This window comes from Hemitrygon akajei, chromosome 14 (assembly GCF_048418815.1).
Source record: "Hemitrygon akajei chromosome 14, sHemAka1.3, whole genome shotgun sequence".
Taxonomy (NCBI): Eukaryota; Metazoa; Chordata; class Chondrichthyes; order Myliobatiformes; family Dasyatidae; genus Hemitrygon; species Hemitrygon akajei.
The window spans coordinates 50,595,681-50,620,188 of NC_133137.1; the positions used below are offsets into that span (position 1 = coordinate 50,595,681).

The window sequence follows — 24,508 nt, forward strand, 5'->3', positions numbered from 1 at the left end:
TGCCTGGCCTGCTGAGCTCCTCCAGCATTTTGTGTGTGTGACTTATATCTGGTTAGGATTACCATTGCTCTGCTGAGATTATAAAGCACTACTATATAAAGTTCTCTCAAGAGTTTTGCTCCATATTTATCCCCCACTGGCCAGATCAACAAGAGATCTTGAAGCCCACTCTGCTTATGGCACACAGGTAAAACATGACAGTCTGTCTGCAGTGTGACATGCATCGTCGAGGACCCCCACCATCGAGGCAGTGCTAGCTTCTCATTGCTGCCATGAGGCAGGGGATACAACAGCCTGAAGACCCACAAGCTGATCGACAACAGCAGCTTCTCCTCTACCCATCAGGTTCTTGGACCGATCTGAAAACGCTCATTTTACCTGGACTATAGAGAACAATCTTGCACTTGTTGTTTATTTTTGTTGAGTAAATTATGTAGAATTTTATGTTCAGTTAAGCTTATGGCATTTAATATTTTTAATCATGCATGGCGCTGCTGCTGTAAAGAAGTTAATTTTCATGGCATTCAAACCCTGGGTATTTGTTTGCCCATGACAATAAACAGAAGCTTGTACTGGGGAGCGCAGACCACCGGGCTTCACCCGGTGGGTTACATCCATTGCATGCAGTCTAGGCGATAGTGAAGTTTGGTCACAAGTTTCATGCAACAAATAAACCGGTGAAGGAGCGAGGAGGGGTGACTGGAGCGGCCAGCTGCACGTTGCTCTCGCTAGGCGGACAGACGTCAGGTGCCCGCCGGCCCACAGGCTCCTCCCTCCGGCCCTGCAGTTACACTGAGCGAGGATAACTCCTGGTCCCGGCCCGGCCCAGTCTGCTGGTAGCAGCCCCGAGCCCACTGCCATGTTCCGGCGGATTCTGCAGAGGGTAGGTGCGGGGGACGAGGGCGGATTGTCGGGGATGGGTACGGCCTGGATCCTGCTCTAGCAGCCGAGGCCTCGGCCGATCTGCGGCCCCGGCGGCCCTGGGTCTTGGGGACGGGACGGGACGAGACGGGCTGGGCTGGGCTAGGCTGGGCGGGGTGCGGAGGTATGTGCCGCCAGTGGGAGAGTGCCCTCCCACCCAGTTCCCCGGTTCAACACCCAGCTAACCCCAATCCATGGGCCCACACCACCACGCCCACCCCTTCTGCCACCTACCTCTCCCCATCTCCTCCACTCCCAGACCCCTCCTCCCTACACGCCCACCCAAATCTCCTCTCCCTACCTGCCTCCCCCGAACCTCCTCATCCTCCCAACTCCGTCCCCCTCCTCCCTCTCCAGGTAGGGTAACAACACCCACACACTCTGTCCCTCCCCTCATTACTCACGCTATTCTATTCTCACACCCCCTTTCCCCCACCTCCTCCTCTAAGCCGTCCAGTTTACTCTCCCCGATGCCCAGCTTTCCCCCCAACCTCCACCCTGCACCAACAAGATTGTGCTCACGTCCCAACCTTCCTTCACACCCCCTTTGGGCTTATACATCCCATTATGATACCCTGTTTACTCCATTTGTCTCTGCTCCAGTCCTGCTGTTGAGTTGCCTTGGGGAGGAGTTCTGTTTTCAAGTTTGCAAAGCTGAGCGATCAGGTGAAAACATGGCTGAAGCAGTACAGTGGATTCTATTTAATTGGGACACATTAGGATTAGTACATTTTGGCCCAATTAAGTGGCTGCTCCAATCAGCCAAGGTTTCATGGAAGGAGTTAAAAAGGTATATAAAAAAGACAAGTAACACACACAAAATGCTGGAGGAACTCAGCAGGCCAGGCAGCATCTATGGAAAGGAGTACAGTTGATGTTTCGTGCCGAAACCCTTCATAAAAGGTAGATTATACTCTTCCAAAGATGCTGCCTGGCCTGCTGAGCTTCAGCATTTTGTGTGTGTTGCTCGGATTTCCAGCATCTGCAGATTTTCTTGTTTGTCATTTTAAAAACACACAAACTCATTTTAACTGAGTAATAAATTATGTATTTAAATGAAATACAGAACAAGTTAGAACACTACAAATGTTACTATAGAACTGTGTATTAGTTCCCAATAGTTATGAATGGAGGTCACTGCCATGTTCTTGTTGATTGACTGTAAAAGAACAAATCAGTGCAGTCATCAAATGGACTACCTTCATACAATGCTTTCAATGATTGCATCTTCCAAACTTTCATTTTCATTGTAACATTCAAGATGATTGTTGGTACCTTAAAATTCTTCATGATTCCTTACCTGCTAAAGCAGTGAAATCATTTCATTTTCACTCCCAGCTCTTTCTGGCATCTCCAAGCCTGAATGCTTGAAGCTGCACTGAGCAAAACAGTTCTGAATTGCCTTACTGCCAACTATCAGTGACGAAAATCACTTCATTTTGAACACAAACTCACGCTACTAACACTATTTAAGAATTGTTTGCTCTAAGCATGATATCTGTGAATGGCCACACAAGAACATGCTACTGGCGCTACTTAGAAACTGTTCGGCAACATTCTCCTGTTGGACTTAAGCAGCAGAGTATCCCAAATAAACAAAGGGAATCGTGGCTATTTTCCTGAATAGTTTATGTTCTTTAAGGTCTCAAATTATGATGTTGGAATTATGATTATGATTCCATAATTATGATTATGGAATTATGATGATGTAGCTATTAGTGAAACATGGTTGCAGGAAGGGTGTGATTGGCAACCAAATATTCCTGGATTTAGTTGCTTCAGGGGTGATAGAGTAGGAGGGGCCAGAGGAGGAGGTGTTGCATTGCTTGTCCGAGAAAATCTTATGGCGGTGCTTTGGAAGGATAGATTAGAGAGCTCCTCTAGGGAGGCTATTTGGGTGGAATTGAGGAATGGGAAAGGTGTAGTAACACTGATAGGAGTGTATTATAGGCCACCTAATGGGGAGCGTGAGTTGGAAGAGCAAATGTATAAGGAGATAGCAGATATTTGTAGTAAACACAAGGTGGTGATTGTAGGAGATTTTAATTTTCCACACATAGATTGGGAAGCTCATTCTGTAAAAGGGCTGGATGGTTTAGAGTTTGTGAAATGTGTGCAGGATAGTTTTTTGCTACAATACATAGAAGTACCGACTAGAGATGGGGCAGTGTTGGATCTCCTGTTAGGGAATGCGATAGGTCAGCTGACAGATGTATGTGTTGGGGAGCACTTCGGGTCCAGTGATCACAATAGCATTAGCTTCAATATAATTATGGAGAAGGACAGGACTGGACCTAGAGTTGAGATTTTTGATTGGAGAAAGGCTAACTTTGAGGAGATGCGAAGGGATTTAGAGAGAGTGGATTGGGTCAAGTTGTTTTATGGGAAGGATGTAATAGAGAAATGGAGGTCATTTAAGGATGAAATTATGAGGGTACAGAATCTTTATGTTCCTGTTAGGTTGAAAGGAAAGGTTAAAGGTTTGAAAGCGCCATGGTTTTCAAGGGATATTAGAAACTTGGTTCGGAAAAAGAGGGATGTCTACGATAGATATAGGCAGCATGGAGTAAAGGAATTGCTCGAGGAATATAAAGAATGTAAAAGGAATCTTAAGAAAGAGATTAGAAAAGCTAAAACAAGATACAAGTTTGGTTTGGCAAATAAGGTCGAAGTAAATCCGAAAGGTTTCTACAGTTATATTAAAAGCAAGAGGATAGTGAGGGATAAAATTGGTCCCTTAGAGAATCAGGGTGGTCAGCTATGTGTGGAGCCGAGGGAGATGGGAGAGATTTTGAATGATTTCTTCTCTTCGGTATTCACTAAGGAGAAGGATATTGAATTGTGTAAGGTGTGGGAAACAAGTAAGGAAGTTATGGAACATATGACAATTAAAGAGGTGGAAGTACTGGCGCTTTTAAGAAATTTAAAAGTGGATGAATCTCCGAGTCCTGACAGGATATTCCCCAGGACCTTGAGGGAAGTTTGTGTAGAGATAGCAGGAGCTCTGACGGAGATCTTTCAGATGTCATTAGAAACGGGGATTGTGCCGGAGGATTGGCGTATTGCTCATGTGGTTCCATTGTTTAAAAAGGGTTCTAGAAGTAAGCCTAGCAATTATAGACCTGTCAGTTTGATATCAGTGGTGGGTAAATTAATGGAAGGTATTCTTAGAGATAGTATTTATAATTATCTGGATAGATAGGATCTGATTAGGAGTAGCCAGCATGGATTTGTGCGTGGAAGGTCATGTTTGACAAACCTTATTGAATTTTTTGAAGAAGTTACGAGGAATGTTGACGAGGGTAAGGCAGTGGATGTAGTCTATATGGACTTCAGCAAGGCCTTTGACAAAGTTCCACATGGAAGGTTAGTTAAGAAGGTTCAGTCGTTAGGTATTAATGCTGGAGTAATAAAATGGATTCAACAGTGGCTAGATGGGAGATGCCAGAGAGTAGTGGTGGATAATTGTTTATCGGGATGGAGGCCGGTGACTAGCGGGGTGCCTCAGGGATCTGTTTTGGGCCCAATGTTGTTTGTAATATACATAAATTATCTGGATGATGGGGTGGTAAATTGGATTAGTAAGTATGCCAATGATACTAAGGTAGGAGGTGTTGTGGATAATGAGGTGGGTTTTCAAAGCTTGCAGGGAGATTTATGCCGGTTAGAAGAATGGGCTGAACGTTGGCAGATGGAGTTTAATGCTGAGAAGTGTGAGGTTCTACATTTTGGCAGGAATAATCCAAATAGAACATACAGGGTAAATGGTAGGGCATTGAGGAATGCAGTGGAACAGAGAAATCTAGGAATAACAGTGCATAGTTCCCTGAAGGTGGAGTCTCATGTAGATAGGGTGGTGAAGAAGGCTTTTGGAACGCTGGCCTTTATAAATCAGAGCATTGAGTACAGAAGTTGGGATGTAATGTTAAAATTGTACAAGGCATTGGTAAGGCCAAATTTGGAATATTGTGTACAGTTCTGGTCACCGAATTATAGGAAAGATATCAATAACTTAGAGAGAGTGCAGAGACGATTTACTAGGATGTTACCTGGGTTTCAGCACTTAAGTTACAGAGAAAGGTTGAACAAGTTAGGTCTCTATTCATTGGAGCGTAGAAGGTTGAGGGGGGATTTGATCGAGGTATTTAAAATGTTGAGAGGGATAGATAGAGTTGACGTGAATAGGCTGTTTCCATTGAGAGTAGGGGAGATTCAAACGAGAGGACATGATTTGAGAGTTAGGGGGCAAAAGTTTAAGGGAAACACGAGGGAGTATTTCTTTACTCAGAGAGTGATAGCTGTGTGGAATGAGCTTCCTGTAGAAGTAGTAGAGGCCAGTTCAGTTGTGTCATTTAAGGTAAAATTGGATAGGTATATGGACAGAAAAGGAGTAGAGGGTTATGGGCTGAGTGTGGGTAGGTGGGACTAGGTGAGATTAAGAGTTCGGCACGGACTAGGAGGGCCAGAATGGCTTGTTTCCGTGCTGTGATTGTTATATGAAGTAAGCAGCTATCCTAATTAACTGATGCCTGGTTAATCGAAATCCGCTGTATAATGCAGGAAAACGTGAGGTTATTTACTGCGGTTCAGGACAAAGGCACGGTGGTTTTTTTTGAATGATGAGCAATCAGGAAATGATGTTTAGAGGGATTTAGTTGTTCATGTACATGAGTTAAGCATGTTGGCTGTATTAAGGGAGTGATAGTGTTTTACAGCAATCAATAGAACTTGGCTGAGTTCATATGTGGAATATTGTGTACAATCTTTGTGTCTTTGTTTAAAAAATGGATATAGTTATCATTGAGGGTGTGTAGTGAAGATTCATCTCAGACTGGTTCCTGGGATAGTGGGATTGTATGGAGAGTGCTTGTTAGCCTACGCTTGGGCACTCTAGAGTTGAGGAAACTGAAAACTGAACTTGTTGAAATTAATGATTGTAACAGGGAGCTTACTTCCCCAATTGGAGACTCTAGAACCAGGTGTCATAGTCTTAGAATAAGTTGCAAATTCTTTAGATCTTAGATGAGAAGTTTTCCTACCCAGTGGATGGTGACTTTTTGGAATTCTGTATCATAGGCTGAAGGTTGTTCACTCTAGAAAGACATTGATAGGTTTTTGGAGGTTAAGGGAAAAGATTGCCCACGATCAGGATGAGCAGGCTAGTAAGCTAGATGGTGGACTCCTGCTCCTGTTTTCTGAAACTTGTCTGTTGATTGTTTGATGACAAAGATGAAAGGTAAACAAAGTTGTGACAAGAATTGGTGGGGAAGCTGCAGGAAAATTAAAGGTCTAGGAGATAACCACCTCTAAGAAGACCACAACTTTGTCATGGTTTGGAGGCTTGCATGCCTCAGTGAGCTGGAGAGCTCTGTTAGCTGGAGTCAGGGCTTTATGTTTTTGGTAGGGTCAAACAGGTCAAAGGGTAGAGGCCAGGCCAGGAGTGGTCCACCTTTCTTCCAGGTTTGGAAGATCAGCTCAGGGCTAGCAACCCTGACTGGTCAAACAAAACTGTTACAGAAACAGTGATGAAAAATTCTTCTACATCTTAGTGTGATGGTATTCCTGAGTCTCCGCCCGGGACTTGCATGACTGACAGTGGTGAAAACTGAGAGGAAGCTACTGGCATGATGAAGGAAGCCCTGAACACTGCCGAGACCAAGACCAGCATTGGTTTCGGAAAGACAGAGCTAGAGGACCTTCATTGCTGCCCTAAACACCAGCAGGCGCAAAACAGTACGCAAAAATAAACTGCGCTGGATTCCCATTCATACCTGCAAGTATTGTGCAAACAAAAATGCTTGAGCCATACTTTGTCTATTACTTGGGCTTTGGTGCAGTTGAAACAAAAGTAATCACCTGTCCTAGACAAGGCTAGCGTATATTGCTCCCACATGCCATTTGTTCTGCCCATCATGCCAATTGATCAACATCATCCTGTCCCTACAACTATCCTCACCATCACTAATCCAAATCTTAGACATACCTAACAAACATTAAGGGTTCAGATCACCACTGGTCACAGGCTTCCAATTGTAAAAACAGCCCTCTTCAACCATCATCATGACTCAAAAAACCTGTTTTTGTGCTAACTTGCTCTGGATTTCATGAGTTCTAACCCTGGCGATCATTTTAACTGGTGGCAGCTTATAATTTCCTGTTGTTTGTGACGTTTAATTCAAAGCCTTAAACTGTCTCAGTGTAATGTGAATTTATGTTCTCTGGATTGTTACATAGGTTCTAAGCAATGCTATGGTGAAGGTTATACTTTGGCGTAGTCAGTGTGGTTTGAGAGAGAGGACTCTATTAATGGAGCAGTAACACATAGAAGCAGGCCCTTTGGCCTACTTGGTCCATGCTGACCAAGATGCCCATGTAAGATGGTCTCAATTGCCTGTATGTGACCGATTTCTCTCTCAACCTTTCTGATCAATGTGCCTGTCGAAGTAATTTTTAAATGGTGTTATTGTACTTGCTTGAACCATTTCCCATATAGCTCATTGCATATACACACCACCTTCTGTGTGAAGCTGCCCCTTGGCTTCCTTTTAAACCTTTTCTTGTCCTACTTTAAATCCTTATGTGCTCTAGTTTTTGATTCTCTAGGGAAAAGATTGTGTGCATTCTCCCTATCTACGCTGCTAATGATTATACAGAAGGTCATTTCTGAGTTTCTTGTGCGCCAAGGGATAAAGTCTAGCCCATCCATCCTGTCCCAATGATTTAGGCCCTCACGTATTGGCAATGTTCTTTTAAATCATTTCTGCACTCTTTTCGGTTTAATTTTTTCTTTCTTATAACAGGGTGACCCAAACTGTACACAATACTCCAGATACTATCTCATTAACATCTTGTAAAGATGAGACATAACATCTCAATTTCTATAAATCAATCCTTTGACTGATGAATTCTGACTTGCCAAGCTCGCTCTTCATCACCCTGTCTATGTGTGATGCCACTTTCAGGGAACAATATACTTGTACACTTGGGTCTTTCTGTTCAACCTTTCCCAGGACCTGAAGCTGGTGGATACATTTTTTTTTATTCAATAAAATGAGACATTCTTGGGGTAAGAGGCCCGTTTGATCCAATATTACATGACATTTTTTATCCTGAAGTTCAAAGATAGTGGCAGGACAATTCCATATTTACAATGTATCTACAAGGCTTCCTTTGAATTACATATAATTTTCACACCTTTTTTGCACCCACACTCCAGACACCCAAAAATGAATGTTAATCAGCATTGTCTGGTTTTCAGATAACTGTCCATAGCTCCAGGAAACTGTTGTCCGGGACTGCATTTTAAATTTATTCTACAATCCATGTTCAGGTTTAAAGACTGGCTGCTGAAGTTAATATTTGCTATATACCCTGACTCCAGAATATGCTCGAACACTACCATTCTCTGTGAAAGTCCTATACCCTGACTCCAGAATATGCTCGAACACTACCAATCTCTGTGAAAGTCCTATATATATCCTGACTCCAGAATATGCTCGAACACTACCATTCTCTGTGAAAGTCCTATACATACCCTGACTCCAGAATATGCTCGAACACTACCATTCTCTGTGAAAGTCCTATACATACCCTGACTCCAGAATATACTCGAACGCTACCATTCTCTGTGAAAGTCCTATACATACCCTGACTCCAGAATATATTCGAACGCTACCATTCTCTGTGAAAGTCCTATACATACCCTGACTCCAGAATATGCTCGAACACTACCATTCTCTGTGAAAGTCCTATACATATCCTGACTCCAGAATATACTCGAACGCTACCATTCTCTGTGAAAGTCCTATACATACCCTGACTCCAGAATATGCTCGAACACTACCATTCTCTGTGAAAGTCCTATACCCTGACTCCAGAATATACTCGAACACTACCATTCTCTGTGAAAGTCCTATACCCTGACTCCAGAATATGCTCGAACACTACCATTCTCTGTGAAAGTCCTATACCCTGACTCCAGAATATGCTCGAACACTACCATTCTCTGTGAAAGTCCTATACCCTGACTCCAGAATATGCTCGAACACTACCATTCTCTGTGAAAGTCCTATACATACCCTGACTCCAGAATATGCTCGAACACTACCATTCTCTGTGAAAGTCCTATACCCTGAATCCAGAATATGCTCAAACACTACCATTCTCTGTGAAAGTCCTATACATACCCTGACTCCAGAATATACTCGAACACTACCATTCTCTGTGAAAGTCCTATACATACCCTGACTCCAGAATATGCTCGAACACTACCATTCTCTGTGAAAGTCCTATACATACTCTGACTCCAGAATATACTGGAACACTACCATTCTCTGTGAAGGTCCTATACCCTGACTCCAGAATATACTCGAACACTACCATTCTCTGTGAAAGTCCTATACATACCCTGACTCCAGAATATGCTCGAACACTACCATTCTCTGTGAAAGTCCTATACATACCCTGACTCCAGAATATACTTGAACACTACCATTCTCTGTGAAAGACCTATACATACCTTGACTCCAGAATATACTGGAACACTACCATTCTCTGTGAAAGTCCTATACATACCCTGACTCCAGAATATGCTCGAACACTACCATTCTCTGTGAAAGTCCTATACATACCCTGACTCCAGAATATGCTCGAACACTACCATTCTCTGTGAAAGTCCTATACATACCCTGACTCCAGAATATGCTCGAACACTACCATTCTCTGTGAAAGTCCTATACATACCCTGACTCCAGAATATACTCGAACGCTACCGTTCTCTGTGAAAGTCTTACCGTGGTTTGACTTTCCAGAGTGCAACACCTGGCACTTATCTGCATGGATTACCATTTGGCTCACTGACCTGGTTGACTTGTTCACTCTATTTTTTGATATCATGTCTGTGATGCCACCTTTTGTTTTGTTTGGGTATCCCAGTCCTCGAGCCTACCTCCCCAGCCATCCACGGTGCTCACCTCCCTCTGAATATGTTTTAACCCAGTGAGGGTGGGAGTTACTCTGGCATACACAGGACAAAGATGACCTCTGACATGAAGGAGGGGGTGAGATTCAGACAGCCTTGCTCTAGCACACACCATCTTGACTTGAATGTATGTTGCCATTCCTCATTGTCGTTGGGACCTACTGAGTCTCTTTGGAACTCCAGTTTCCAGTGATCATGAACCGATCTTAAGACCACTTCACTAATCCATCACAACTTCCGTTCTCTCAGGTTAGCTTGAGTGAGCCAGGGCTTTTCTCTGTGAAGTGGAGGATGGGAGGTGACTTGATAGAGGAGTACAAGATGAGAAAAGGCATAGATTGAGTGGATAGCCAGAGATTTTTTCTTAGGCTGGAAATGGCTAATTTGAGAGGACATACTTTTAAGATCATCAGACATAGGAGCAGAATCAGGCCATTCAGCCTATCGGATCTGCTCCGCCATTTTATCATGGCTGATTTACTATCCCTCTCAACCCCATTCTCCTGCCTTCTCCCCGTTACCTTTGACGCCCTGTTTAACCAAGAGCATATCAACCTCTGCTTTAAATATACTCAATGACTTGGCCTCTGCAGCCTTCCACGGCATTGAATTCCACAGATTCAGTGCTCCCTGGCTAAAGAAATTCCTGCTCATCTCTGTTCTAAATGGATATCCCTCTATTCTAAGGCTGTGCTATCTTGTCTAAGACCCACTATGGGAAACATCTACTCTGATAGGCCTTTCAGTATTCAGTAGGTTTCAGTGTTTGTGCTTCATCCATCACTTCACTTTACTTTGTTTAGTTTATTTATGCTAATTCAGATTCTCCTTAAGCTTCCTGCTTGTTATAAGTACTCTCTATGGCAACAGGTTCCAGATTCTCACTTTAAAAAAATGAAAATATTGGTCAACACACACAAGATGCAGGAGGACCTCAGCAGGTCAGGCATCATCAACGCAGAGGAATAAAGAGTCGACATTTTGTGCTGGGGTCGTTCATGAGAACTGGACAGGAAGGGGAAAGAAGCCCAGATATGAAGTTGGGGGTGGGGGGGAGGAAAGAGGAAGGAGCACAAGCTGGCAGATGATGGGTGAAACCAGGTGAGGGGGAAGGTAGGTGGGTTGCCGAGGGATGACGAAGTGAGAAGCTGGGAGGTGATACATGGGGTGATTGATAAGTTTGTGGCCTAAGGTAGAAGGAGTCAATTTTAGAAAACCTAGCACATTTAATTTTCAACATAGTCCCCTCCTAGATTTACACACTTAGTCCAGTGGTCGTGGAGTGCACAGATTCCTTCTTTGTAGAAGTGGTCCACAGCAGAGGTGATTGATAAGTTTGTAGCCTAAGGTAGAAGGAGATGAGCTATACAGCTCTCGTTACATACACATGCAGTTCAACTCTTTGAGTGAAAATGCAGAAAGTTTGAAGTTAATAAGTTCGTGGCCTAAGGTAGAAGGTTATCAATCACCCCATGCTGTGGACCATTTCTAGAGGTCCAAGACGCCGACTTCTACAAAGAAGGAATCCGTATGCTCCACGACCGCTGGACTAAGTGTGTAAATGTAGGAAAAATAAATGTGCTAGGTTTTCTAAAATTGACTCCCTTTACCTTAGGCCATGAACTTATCAATCACCCCTCGTATATAGACAAGGTAAAGGGCTGGAGAAGAAGTAATGTGATAGGAAAGGGGAGTGAACTGGGAGGAAGGGGAGGGGCAGCAGAAGGAGGTGATAGGCAGGGGAGCCAGAATGGGCAATGGAAAAAGAACGAAGAGGGAGGGGTTCAAAATTATGAAGTTAGAGAATCAGTGTTTATGCCCACAAGTTGGAGGCTACACAGACGGAATATGAGGGTGTGGCTCCTCCAACCTGAGAGTGACCTTGTTGTATCAGTAGAGGAGGCCGTGGAGAAACGGTGTTGGATAGACTGTTGAGTCTGAAGGCTGGTAAGTCCCCGGGACCTGATGGTCTGCATCCCAGGATACTTAAAGAGGTGGCTCGAGAAATTGTGGACGCATTGGTAATCATTTTCCAATGTTCTATAGATTCAGGAACAGTTCCTGCTGATTGGAGAGTGGCTAATGTTGTCCCACTTTTCAAGAAAGGAGGGAGAGAGAAAACAGGGAATTATAGACTGGTTAGCCTGACGTCAGTGGTGGGAAAGATGCTGGAGTCAATTATAAAAGAGGAAATTACGACACATTTGGATAGCAGTAGAAGGATCAGTCTGAGTCAGCATGGATTTATGAAGGGAAAATCATGCTTGACTAATCTGGAGTTTTTTGAGAATGTAACTATGAAAATGGACAAGGGAGAGCCAGTGGATGTAGTGTACCTGGACTTCCAGAAAGCTTTTGATAAAGTCCCACATAGGAGATTAGTGGGCAAAATTAGGGCACATGGTATTGGGGGCAGAGTACTGACATGGATTGAAAATTGGCTGGCTGACAGGAAACAAAGAGTAGTGATTAACGGGTCCCTTTCGGAATGGCAGGCTGTGACCAGTGGGGTACCGCAAGGTTTGGTGCTGGGACCGCAGCTGTTTACAATATACATTAATGATTTAGATGAAGGGATTAAAAGTAACATTAGCAAATTTGCTGATGACACAAAGCTGGGTGGCAGTGTGAAATGTCAGGAGGATGTTATGAGAATGCAGGGTGACTTGGACAGGTTGGGTGAGTGGGCAAATGTATGGCAGATGCAGTTTAACATGGATAAATGTGAGGTTATCCACTTTGGTGGCAAGAACAGGAAGGTAGATTACTATCTAAATGGAGTCAAGTTAGGAAAAGGGGAAGTACAACGAGATCTAGGTGTTCTTGTACATCAGTCAATGAAAGCAAGCATGCAGGTACAGCAGGCAGTGAAGAAAGCTAATGGCATGCTGGTTTTTATAACAAGAGGAATTGAGTATAGGAGTAAAGAGGTCCTTCTGCAGCTGTACAGGGCCCTGGTAAGACCCCACCTGGAGTATTGTGTGCAGTTTTGGTCTCCAAATTTGAGGAAGGACATTCTTGTTATTGAGGGAGTGCAGCGTAGGTTCACAAGGTTAATTCCCGGAATGGCGGAACTGTCATATGTTGAAAGATTGGAGCGACTGGGCTTGTATACACTGGAGTTTAGAAGGATGAGAGGGGATCTGATTGAAACATATAAGATTATTAAGGGATTGGACACACTGGAGGCAGGAAGCATGTTCCCGCTGATGGGTGAGTCCAGAACTAGAGGCCACAGTTTAAGAATAAGGGGTAGGCCATTTAGAACTGAGATGCGGAAAAACTTTTTCACCCAGAGAGTGGTGGGTATGTGGAATGCTGTGCCCCAGAAGGCAGTGGAGGCCAAGTCTCTGGATGCATTCAAGAGAGAGTTAGATAGAGCTCTTATAGATAGCGGGGTCAAGGGATATGGGGAGAGGGCAGGAACGGGGTACTGATTGTGTATGATCACAGTGAATGGCGGTGCTGCTAGATGGCTGAATGGCCTACTCCTGCACCTACTGTCTATTGTCTATTGACACGTCATAATTGGAATGGGAAGTCAAATTGAAGTGGGTGGCCACCGGGTTGGGCGGCGTCTGTGGAAAGAATGTCAGTTAATGCTTCACCGGAGTTGAGCATAAGTGAGGCAGAGAGAGTGAGGATGTGATGGTTAGAACAAAGACATTGTTCTAATAGAGTGAGAGTGTTAGGGGCAGGTAGAGCGCCACAGTCGCGTGGTGGTTAGTGTGACGCTGTTACAGCTCAGGGTGTTCTGGAGTTCAGAGTTCAACTCTGGTGCTGCTCTGGTAAGGAGTCTCTGTGCATCTACCCTGTGGAATGCCTGGCTTTCCCCGGCTGCTCCGGTTTTCTCCCATGATCCAGAGATGGACTGGGTAGGCTAATTGGTCTTTGTAAATTGTCCCCTGATTATAGGTCAGGGGTAATCGGACTTGTGGGGTTTCTGGGTCAGCATGGCTCGAATGGCTGTGCTGTATCGCTAAATAAAATTTTTTAAAAATTAGTGCCCTTACGGCGTGCCCCCTTTGATAAAATTAGAACGGCTTGGGAGCTTGACTTAAACATTTCTTTATCTGATGCGGTTTGGGACTCAATTCTCAAGTCAGTTAATTCAACCTCTCTTTGTGCTCACCACTGTCTTTTACAGTTTAAGATTGTACATAGGGCTCACATGTCCAAATCTAAATTGTCCTGATTTTACCCTAACATTAGTCCTGTCTGTGATAAGTGCAAAAGTGGCGAGGCTTCTCTTATTCATATGTACTGGGCCTGTCCTAGTCTAGAGTAATTTTGGAGGGAGGTTTTCCTAACCTTATCCCATATTCTTAATTGCCACTTAGAACCTAACCCTCTGATTGCTCTTTTTGGTTCCTTGGGTGAGGCGGATATACATTTGAGTCCGACTAAACGTCGAACATTATCTTTTGCTTCTCTTCTGGCTAGACGTTTAATTTTTCTTAGGTGGAGAGATGTTGCCCCGCCCACGCATGCTCAATGGCTTAGTGATATTATGTCCTGTTTAGACCTTGAAAAAATTCACTACTCACTTTGGACATAAAGTTTCATAAGGTGTGGGGACCTTTTCTTGAATATTTTCATGACTTTTCTGTAGATTAAGTTTTTTTTCAGTCCCTTACTTTCAGCTTTCTTTTTCCTTGGTAGTAGGCATTATTATATTTTGTTCTTATTTTCATTTACAGTTTCGGGGGTTTGAATGCTCCGATTTATATTTCCTACATCTTGCAGTGGTTGATCTGGAGTTTTTTTTTCTGTGGGGAGGGTGGATACTAACTCTACATGACTTTACTTTGGGTGCTTTTTCATCATTATTTTGAACCATATTATTACTGTATGTATATCTTGCAGTGTATTAATCTCTTATTTTGTAGTTGGGTTTTTGTTGTAGTAATTGTAGAAATGTATAAAAAAAATCAATTTAAAAAAATTAGATTAACTTCCTTTGTCTGATGTGTTGCAAATGGTAAGATTGTGGGACATGACCAGCAGGCCAATCTGCACAGAGAGAAAAAAAAGAATTTAAGGAATAAATGAGTCAAAGTAATGTTAGGCGACAATATCTAGATCTTAATGGAAAGGAAATGTGAGAATCTGAGGTTAGAGGTTTGAATATTGAGTCCAGAAGGCTGCAGTGTACCCAGATAGAAGATGTTTGGCCTGGTTTTAACAGTGCAAGACGCAGCAGAGGGAAAGGCTGGAGTGGTATAGTGAATTAAAATAGAAAATTCGCACTATCCTGTGTAAGGAGCCACTTGAGTAAGGGAGGATTCCCTGAATTCCTTATTCAATTCAATGATGACTCTCATATTAATGGCCCCTTAGAACAGCTTTCCGTGTTAACCCTTTCAAACCCAGTTGTAATTGTAGATCGCTGTCTGGCCACCTCTTGGTCTGGGAAAGAAGCCTGGTCATCCCTGACATGCTTATCCTCTCCAGTTGGTGTCCTTGTGACCTTGTTTTGCTGCTTCTCCCCTCAGGAGGAATTTATGAGTTCACGTTGTACAGTTAGTCACTCTACCGTTGGTGTGTCTCAGGGTAATTTCCTCACTGCCTGGGATGGGCACTCTCAGACACATGGATGATTCCATGCTGGGAGCTGCTATCATGGTCCTCTTTCAGCTGTGGAGAGTAACTGGAACCCCAGCTCTTTCCTGCCATCAGCCCAGAGTTCAGGAAAAGATAGTATGGCTGTTTTTAAACTTCCCTTTACTTCATACCCCAGTCTTGGTGAGAAGAGGCTGCTCATGCATCTTTAAATGACCATTTGAGGCCTGACAAGACTGTTGGGTATTGATTATTATTGTCACATATACTGCGATACAGTGAAATGCTGTGTTGGCACCGGAATGTGTGGCATATGTGTTGGTTATTAATGCAAGTGATGCATTTCACTGTACGTTTTGATGTACACATGATAAATAAACTTGAATGTTGAATCCTGAAAAGCGTGTTTTGAATACTGTTCATACAGACCCAATGAAATGGAATAGGGTGAAGCAGTAACAGTGCTGAGCGAGTGTAAAAGGTACTGAAGGAGTGCAGTGCAGGTCAGTGGTAATGTGTAAGATCATAACGAGGTATGTTGTGAGGTCAGGACTCCAGCTTATGGTACAAGAGGTCTGCTCAAGAATCTGATAACAATGAGTTAGGCTCCCCTTGAGCCTGGTGGTACACACTTTCAGGGGAGAAGAGAGCATGACCAGGGTGGTGGGTCTTTGATTATGCTGGTTGCTTTACTGTGGTAGTGAGAAGTGTAGACAGAGTCCATGGAGGCGAGGCTGTTTTCCCGTGATGTACTGTGCTGTTGTTTTATTAGAAAGCTCCAGTTGCCTCGGTGAGGTCTGATTCATATTTCATACTGAATATTTGGGAGTCATTTTGTACTGTGAGTAAGGCTGTTGTGCATAGTGGTTGAGTCATATGCCACGATGACATCTTACCTCATACCCCCAATCCAATTGCAGTGTTTTAATATTTGCAGGGCTATCATAGTTTACAAACTGCATGATGTCTCCTGTAATTCTACACAATTGGGTCTTTCCTGCAGCTCTGCTCATTGGTTTGGCACTGATGTGTGTGATGCTCTTTGTTCCGTGACTAGATTGGGATAAGTGTTTGGCCATTCCCTCTTTGAGCCTTTTACCATTCAGCATAGTGGTTAAATCCCGCAGAGCCCTGGACCACAAACCGGGGCATGGACAGTAAAGCTGCTGTGACACAGCTCCACTGGCTTGGGTTCAGTCCTGACTGCCAGTGCTGTTTACATGAAGTTTGCAAATTTTCCCTGTGACAGTGGGGGCTTTTTCTGGGTCTTCTGTTTTCCTTGTGCAGGTTGAGCATTAATTGGCTTCTCTAATGATCTCGAGTGTGTAGGTGGGTGTTAGAAATGGGGGTATTCACATTCAGATTTATTTATCACAGGTACAGTGAAATGCTATTGTTTGTGTTAACACCCGGGGGGCAGCCCACAAGTGTCACCACACATTCCGCTTGCCCACCATGTTCAACACAACAAACAATGACATTGAAACAAGCTCCTTACCTCCCTCCCACCCACACACAGACAGCTCCACGACAGGCCTCCAAGCTGTGTCCACTGGGCTTGGCTTTAGACCACTGACTGAGCTCTGGGCTCAGATTGCTGGTGTTGACTCCTGGACTGGCCAGCGAGGGGACAGAACAGGCAAGCTCCAGCCTCGAACATTGAACATGCCCGACAGGGTTGTGTGGCCTTCGGATGCAGATCATCACCCGTCCACGTGGACTTCAAACACAGAACGCAGAGTGGAGGCCTGACGCAGCCCTGTCCCAAAATCCTAACCTGACCTCTAACTTCCCTCTCTGTCCCTTAAACCATCCGAAAGTATGTAAACCTAGGACTGCTGTGCTATGGAAGTGCAGTGTTTCAGAAACAGACAAACTAAGGCTGTGCCTGTTGCTTTTTAAAGAAGGACACCTTGGTTCTCTCCAGTGTCATAGACAGTGCCACTCAACACGTGCCTTGGAATGTTCTGTGTTAATGCAGGAGTGCAGTGGAACCTCAGATTAATGTTAAATCTGAAGGACTACAGGGCTTCCTCCTCAAAGTGTCAAACTAGCTGATAAAAGTTATTTTGGTAGGGGTTTACAGTGACATTGATAGATCAATAAAACAAATGTGATTACATTTCATAAATACAAATTCTACAGATGCTGAAAATCCAGAGTAACACAGACAAAATGTTGGAGGAACTCAACAGGTCAGGCAGCATCCATGGAGAGGAATAAACAGTTGACATTTTGGACCAAGACCCTTCATTAGGAGGGTTACAGTTTCCAAGCACAGCTTAAAGAATGACGATAAAGTCCAGTTCACTTGAGAATATGTTAGAATTACTTTCTAATAAACTTCCAGGAGTTCCTTTGAATGCATTGAGGTTGACATGTACTACCTTTTCTTTATCCTTTGTGGATGTGACTGTCGCTGTTTAAAGTCAGTGTTTTTCATCTTTCTCAGTAACAACTTGCTTAGCCTTTCAGTTGTTACGAACCCCGTAACTGGGTCACTTACCAGCAAAGATAGAGAGGTCCGTTGAAGTCTGATGGTACTATTTTTAACAGTATTTATTGGTAAAAATACACAAAAATAATATCAATGCAAACATACAGATAATATACGTCGTCAATACTAAATCTAAAGCGCGGGTATAATAATAATCAATAAGAAATAGCTCTATCGTTGTCTAAGGGATAATGTATTGTCCGATGGAAATATAAAAGTCACTCAGTTCATTCAGTTCATACATGCTTCAGCCTTTGGGGACCGCTGGGTTTTCAATTGTTGACGAGAGAGAGAGAGGTTTTGAGAATAGAAACTTGCCAGCTTTCCTTTATCCGCTCTTGATCCGTATTCGTCCTTTAGCGAGGCCGTTCCGTGGAGGACTTGTCATCCGGGCAAGGATGGACATACACACAAGCCTCCACTGGTCTCATACGTTTCTCCTGGTGTGTCTAAAGGGGTTGTTCCCCAGACCCTCTTTTATCCTTACTCACGGGGTCTCAGATGTCAATCAGGTTGGGATGATGCCATCTCTCAACCAGCCCACTCTGGTCATCTCCTGAGGGCTTCAATGAATAGTACAGTACTCAATATACAATTCCGTCTCCAAGAGACAATAGCCGTTATCAATGGTTCCGCCTTACGGAGGCCAGGACACATTCCAAACCCTGTGTATTCTGGATGTCTCTCTCTCATTTCCTGGGTCCCAGACCCAAATTAATAGCGATCTTGCGATTCTCAAAAAGGAGGGGACTACTTTGTACCCTTCGGCCCCTCAGAGTTGTGGCACATTCGTAACACAGTTGTTATGATACCAGCCCCCTCCTTTGCGAGAATCGCAAGAGCCCTAGTGAGGGGGGGGGGGTCAATGACCCAAGAGAGAGAGAGACGTGCTGAACAGCCACAGGAAATGGGAGAGAGAGGGAGACGTGCTGAAGACCACGTTCCACCGGGAAGCAGAATAAAGCGACCCTGGCTATTGTCTCATGAAGACCACGTGTAAAGCCCTCGGGCAAAGTGGGCTGGTTGAGAGAGAGATTGACACCTGCGATCTCGTGAGGAAGTATAAAGGAGGGTCTGGGGGGGGGACGACCCTTTCAGACGCACCAAGGAGACACGATAGCGATCCCGTCGTAGCGGGAAGCCATTTTGAAGGAAGCCACGTGCGTTAGATTCCGAATCGGGAGTCTGTGGCTGGAATCACGGACAATCGCTTTTAACTAACAACAGGAAAGCCTGCTCTCCTGATTCCACCGCGTTGCTTCGGAAGGACCTGGGCAAGTGTTCCTTTTCTCACCAACCTCTCTCTCTCCAATACGGGCAACTCAGCGGTTCCCAGGAGGCTGAAGCCTGTCGACTTTTTGAATGACTGTTATATTTTTCCAAATGGACAAGATATTATCCCCCTAGACAACGATAGAGCTTATTTCTGATTGATCATTACTATACCTGCACTTTAGATTGAGTATTGACGACTTATGGTATCTGATTGTTTGTATTAACCTTCCTTTTGTGCCCCTTTATAAATAAAAACGGTTTAAAAATAGTACCATCAGACTTCAGTGGACCTCTCTATCTTTGCTGGTAAGTGATCCAGTTACGGGATACGTAACACAGTGAACAGTAAAATCTAAGGGTCACACCCTGTGGCTGTGTGTTCCAGATTCCATGCACTCTTGGTTGAACAAATTTTTCTCAGGCGATGGGCGGGCAAGGAGATGAGGTGAGGGTGGGACAAGGGGTTGGGAAATGGAGAAGGGAGAGGTGTTTGGGGGGCATTCCTGGCAGTTTGAGAAATCAATGTTCATGCCACAGGTTGGAGGCCACCCAAACAGAATATAATGTGGTGTTCCTCCAACCTGAGTGTGACTTCATCATGACAGTAACATGGCTAGATATAATGGAATGGGAAGTGGAATTAAAGGTCATCCAGCATCAACGCTGTCCATTTCACACACATCTACTCTTACCCCATCCTCCTGCCACCCCACCAGCCTCCATATCCAAATTCTCTGAAACTTCTGCCACCTCCTACGGGATCCCACCACCAAGCACATCTTTCCCTCCCCTGCCCTCCACTTTTTGCTTTCTGTAGGGATTGATCCCTACACAACTTCCTTGTCTGTTCATCCCTCCCCACCGATCTTCCTCCTGGCACTTATCCTTGCAAGTGGAACAAGCAAAATCTCCAGTGTTCTCAGTCTATTCAGCTTCTCCTCTTCCCATCTTCCCTAAAGAGTGGTGACAGGAGCTATGCACAGGCTCCAGCTGAAACCCAACTAGTGTTTTGTATCAGCAGATGCTGGAAATTCAAATAACAACACACACAAAATGCTGGTGGATCACAGCAGGCCAGGCAGCATCTATAGGAGAAGTACTATACGGTCGACGTTTCGGGCCGAGACCCTTCGTCAGTGTTTTGTATAGTTGTACTATAATCTCCCCGCTCTTACACTCTAAGTGAGCTGTGTGTTTGACCTTTGGGTTTGGTGGGAGCTGAGGCAACGCTTGTACCCTGATGGTCCCCTTGAAACAGACTGTATGGAGAAGAGGGAGCTTTCACCAATAGATCTGTCTGGTTGTTTACTGAGTTACTCACACGTGAATCACCTCCAGCTCTGGTTGGCCTGAATCTCTTTCCTTTTCTTGCAGACGTCTCTTGCTTCTTCAGGATCTGAACCAGATACCTCAGTAACAGCATCACCCGCTGTAGAAGTTAACAATGAAGGTGGTTCAGAGGTACGTAACCCCAAAACATGATGCTCTGATCTTCAGGAGTCAGTTATCATCATTGTTGCTTTTTATTTGTTTACTTAGAGATACAGCGTGAAACAGGTCTTTCTGGCCCAACAACCCACCTAGTTAACCCTAGTTTAAGCACAGGGCTAGTTAACCCTAGCCTAAGCACAGGGCTAGTTAACCCTAAGCCTAATCACAGGGCTATTTACAATGACCAATTAACCTACTAACATCTTTGGACTGTGGGAGAAAACTGGACACCCAGAGAAAACCCATGCACTTGGGAAGAATTCTACAGGGAGCAGAGGAAGCTGATAAATCGCCATAGTCCATAATGTACCTGCAAACTCAGAATGGAGAGAGAGAAATGACCAGTGTTCTGGGCAATGTTTGCCCAAGGCTGTGGAATGTATAGATTTGTTCAAATGTCTCATTTACTTGTACCGACAGTGAGGAAAGAGAATCCCGTCAGTATCAAAACCACTGGGCCTTCAGTCTTTGGAGTAAAGTGCAATTATTCAAAGGAACAGCTAAAAAGTTACTGTCAAATTAACAGACAGATTTGAAATTGATGCACAAGAACAAACCTAGTATCCAAACCATTATTGACAAACTAGCACATTATTATCTTGTCACCTTCTGCAGTACTTTGAACACAATGACAGGGTCAGGAACTGTAACATTGAAGAAATTGTAAGTTAGTCCTCAAAATGGTGCTGTCTGTACTGTTTTTGTGAATAGAATAGTTGACGTGCTTTCAACACATTAGCTGTATGTCAGGATGTGAAATATCTTGCTGGGAAATGAAATGCTGAACAATTTGTGGAACTTTTACAGGTTATATCAATAAGTGGAAGAATTATTACTGACCTAGTAACAAGGAAAAGCAGGGAATTAGCTTAATCAGAAAGGTTAGATTATAATGAAGTTCTTTACTGTCATAAGACTATAAAATGTGGACTCTCAAAAGTCAAAGTCTAAGATTGCATGTATTTGAAGTGAGATTTTATTGTAAGATCTATTGGGTTTTGTATCTGAAAAGGAAATTGAACAAAGATAAGCAGCAAGAAGGTAATTCTAGTTGGAAATGAGACAAGGAGACTGCAGTGATTTGTCCAGATAATCAGAAGAGCAGCTTTTAAACAAAACTTCAGGGTGTGGTTGAGAGGAAGCAAAGATGGAGATCGGGTACGTTGGAGCCTATGAATGGCAGAGGACCTGAGGCATCTGATAATCACATTGATCATAATGATAAGAATTAGTTAGGATAGCCTGCCCTGGTCTTCCCCCTTTCTCCAACACACGATTGACAGTCTTCACACATACAACACAGGACCAGAGAAGGTCTCTTCCACCCATCCACAGAGTTCTGGCTGATTTGTACCTCAACTGCATTTACTTGTCTTCCACCCATATTCTTAGATATCCTTACCTGCCCAAGATCTAAGCTTGAGATTTGCTGCTGACCCATTGAACTCGCATCCTTTTTGGTTTTCAATGCTTTCATGTTTTTGCCACTCTTTGGAAGAACACGCTTCCTGAATTCACTTCAGCATGTCGGACGCTAATTTTACATTAATGTCTCCTAGTGCCTTCAAGTGCACTTCCCAGAAAAAGATGATATCTCAGTCCTTCCAATTATTTTAAGGTTATTTTACTACTTTTTTTCTATTGACACAGTAACCTTGATGTTTTCAGTTTATCAGAAATCCAAGGAATGAGTGGAATAAAGAGGAGGCGGCTATAATTGAGAATTATTGCTAAGAATTAATGAAATTTCTTTGCAGTTGAAAGCTTCCATCTGCTACTAAAGTAAAACTAATGGAATATTGCACAATTGTGGGATATCACTGAGCATAACTCCATGCAAGGGATCTTCAAATTACTTAAATCAAGCTGTAATGAGGACAGCAAATAAAAGATGTGCTGCTGTTTTCTTCAACCAGTGATGATAAAACTCATCCTTTGAAACCACTTTTAGTGGATTTTTGAAGTTCAATCTAACTGTTCTGCATGTTGAAATATTCTCCATGTTTTTTTGTGTGTGTGTATATGTCTTGCTTTCACAGCCATGGTGAAATTGGACCTATTCGTGCTTGACCCTGCTCATAATAAGAGTTGTAATTCTGAAAGTTAACACTCTTTCCAGGGGTTCATCTGTCCCATCTGTATGCAATCGTATCTAACGCCAGCTGAGCTGTTTGAGCATGATCGGAACGAGCACACTGTGGCAGACAGGGCGAAGCAGGAGCAGCTTAATCCAGAGACGGCCATTAGTGTGGGTTGCTCTTTGTTTGAATACTCTCTGGGTGGGTGTGTGTAGTGGTGGTGGATTTTCATTCTAACGTGAAACTAGTCTTGATTTTTGCTTTTTTTTCCCCCTGTAGTAGCAGTGGGCTGGCCTTTCCCTGTTCTTTTATGCCAGCATGGCTGTACATTGAGTTTGTCTACTATTGCACAGCCTCTTTGTCACTACTGGATGAGTCACTTACTAATCGGTGCACAGGAGACTTTCTGGGGTTTCTCACCGGAGGATTGTGCTCTGCCATAGTGTTTAATGCAGCGGGACCTGGCTTTGCTTCCATTGTCACTTGCATGGCAGCCTCTGACATTTGCCCACTGAGGTGAAGTGCACCTTTCTCTTGACAATAGTGTGGATAGTAGTGATAGTTTTGTGCTTTGGGACAACACAAAGGATAGTGAAATATTTCACTATTTTGAAAGACGGAGTTTAGAGTTGAACAGTAAGAAGTGGTAGATGGTCTGTGATAATATCCAGATAAATACACCCAGTGGTCAAGCCCCTTTCTTTCTCCCTCGGCCTCCCATCCCATGATCCTTTCCAGCTCTGCATCCCTTTTGCCTATCACCTTTCCAGCTCTCAGCTTCACTCCACCCCCTCCTGTCTTCTCCTATTATTTCACATTTCCCCCTCCTACTTTCAAATCTCTTGCTATCTTTTCTTTCAGTTAGTCCTGACGAAGGGTCTCGGCCTGAAACATCGACTGCACTTCTTCCTATAGATGCTGCCTGGCCTGCTGCGTTCCACTAGCATTTTGTGTGTGTAAACTGAGGCACAAAGAGATTTGGGAGTCCTTGTGCAGGATTCCTTAAAAGTTAATTTGCAGGTTGGGTCTGTGGCGAGTAAGGCAAGTATAATGTTAGCATTCATTTCAAGAGGACTAGAATATAAAGTCAAGGATGTGATGTTGAGATTTGAAGTATTGTGAGCAGTTTAGGCCCCTTATCTTAGAAAGGATGTGCTGAAACTGGAGAGGGTTCAAAGGAGGTTCATGAAAATGATTCCAGGATTGAATGACTTGTCATATGAAGAGCATTTTGATGGCTCTGGGACTGTCTTCACTAGAATTCAGAAGAATGAGGGGTCACCTCATCAAACCTATCAAGTGGTGAAAGGCCTTGATAGGGTGGATGAGAAAGTCAAAGACCAAAGGACACGTCCTCAGAATTGAGGGGCCTCCTTTTAGAACAGAGATGAAGAGGAATTTCTTTAGCCTGAGAGTGATGAATCTGTGGAATTCTTTGCCAGAGGCACGTGTGAGGGCCAAGTCTTTATGTATGTTTAAGGCAGAACTCGATAGATTCTTGATTGGTCAGAGCATGAAGGGATACAGGGGGCAGGCAGGAGATTTTGCTCCAGATTTCAGTGTCTGTACAGTCTGGATGAGAATCCCGTGGTGAAGGGGATGTAGATGGAGAAGAATTCTTGCTTGACACAGTGTTTACAAACAAGAGAAAATCAGCAGATGCTGGAAATCTGAGCAACACACACAAAATGGCCAGGCAGCATC

At 43.8% G+C, this 24,508-nt stretch overlaps 1 protein-coding gene across 1 annotated transcript in view; it reads left to right on the forward strand.

The window, feature by feature from the left end:
* Nucleotides 1-722: 722 nt before the first annotated feature.
* The window catches only part of eea1 (early endosome antigen 1), a 159,824-nt gene continuing 136,038 nt past the window's right edge, over nucleotides 723-24,508 (forward strand). Inside the window, 3 exon segments of the mRNA XM_073066037.1 lie at nucleotides 723-883; nucleotides 20,610-20,696; nucleotides 22,846-22,974. Of these exon segments, the coding sequence (XP_072922138.1) occupies nucleotides 860-883; nucleotides 20,610-20,696; nucleotides 22,846-22,974 (240 nt within the window). The 5' untranslated portion in view covers nucleotides 723-859.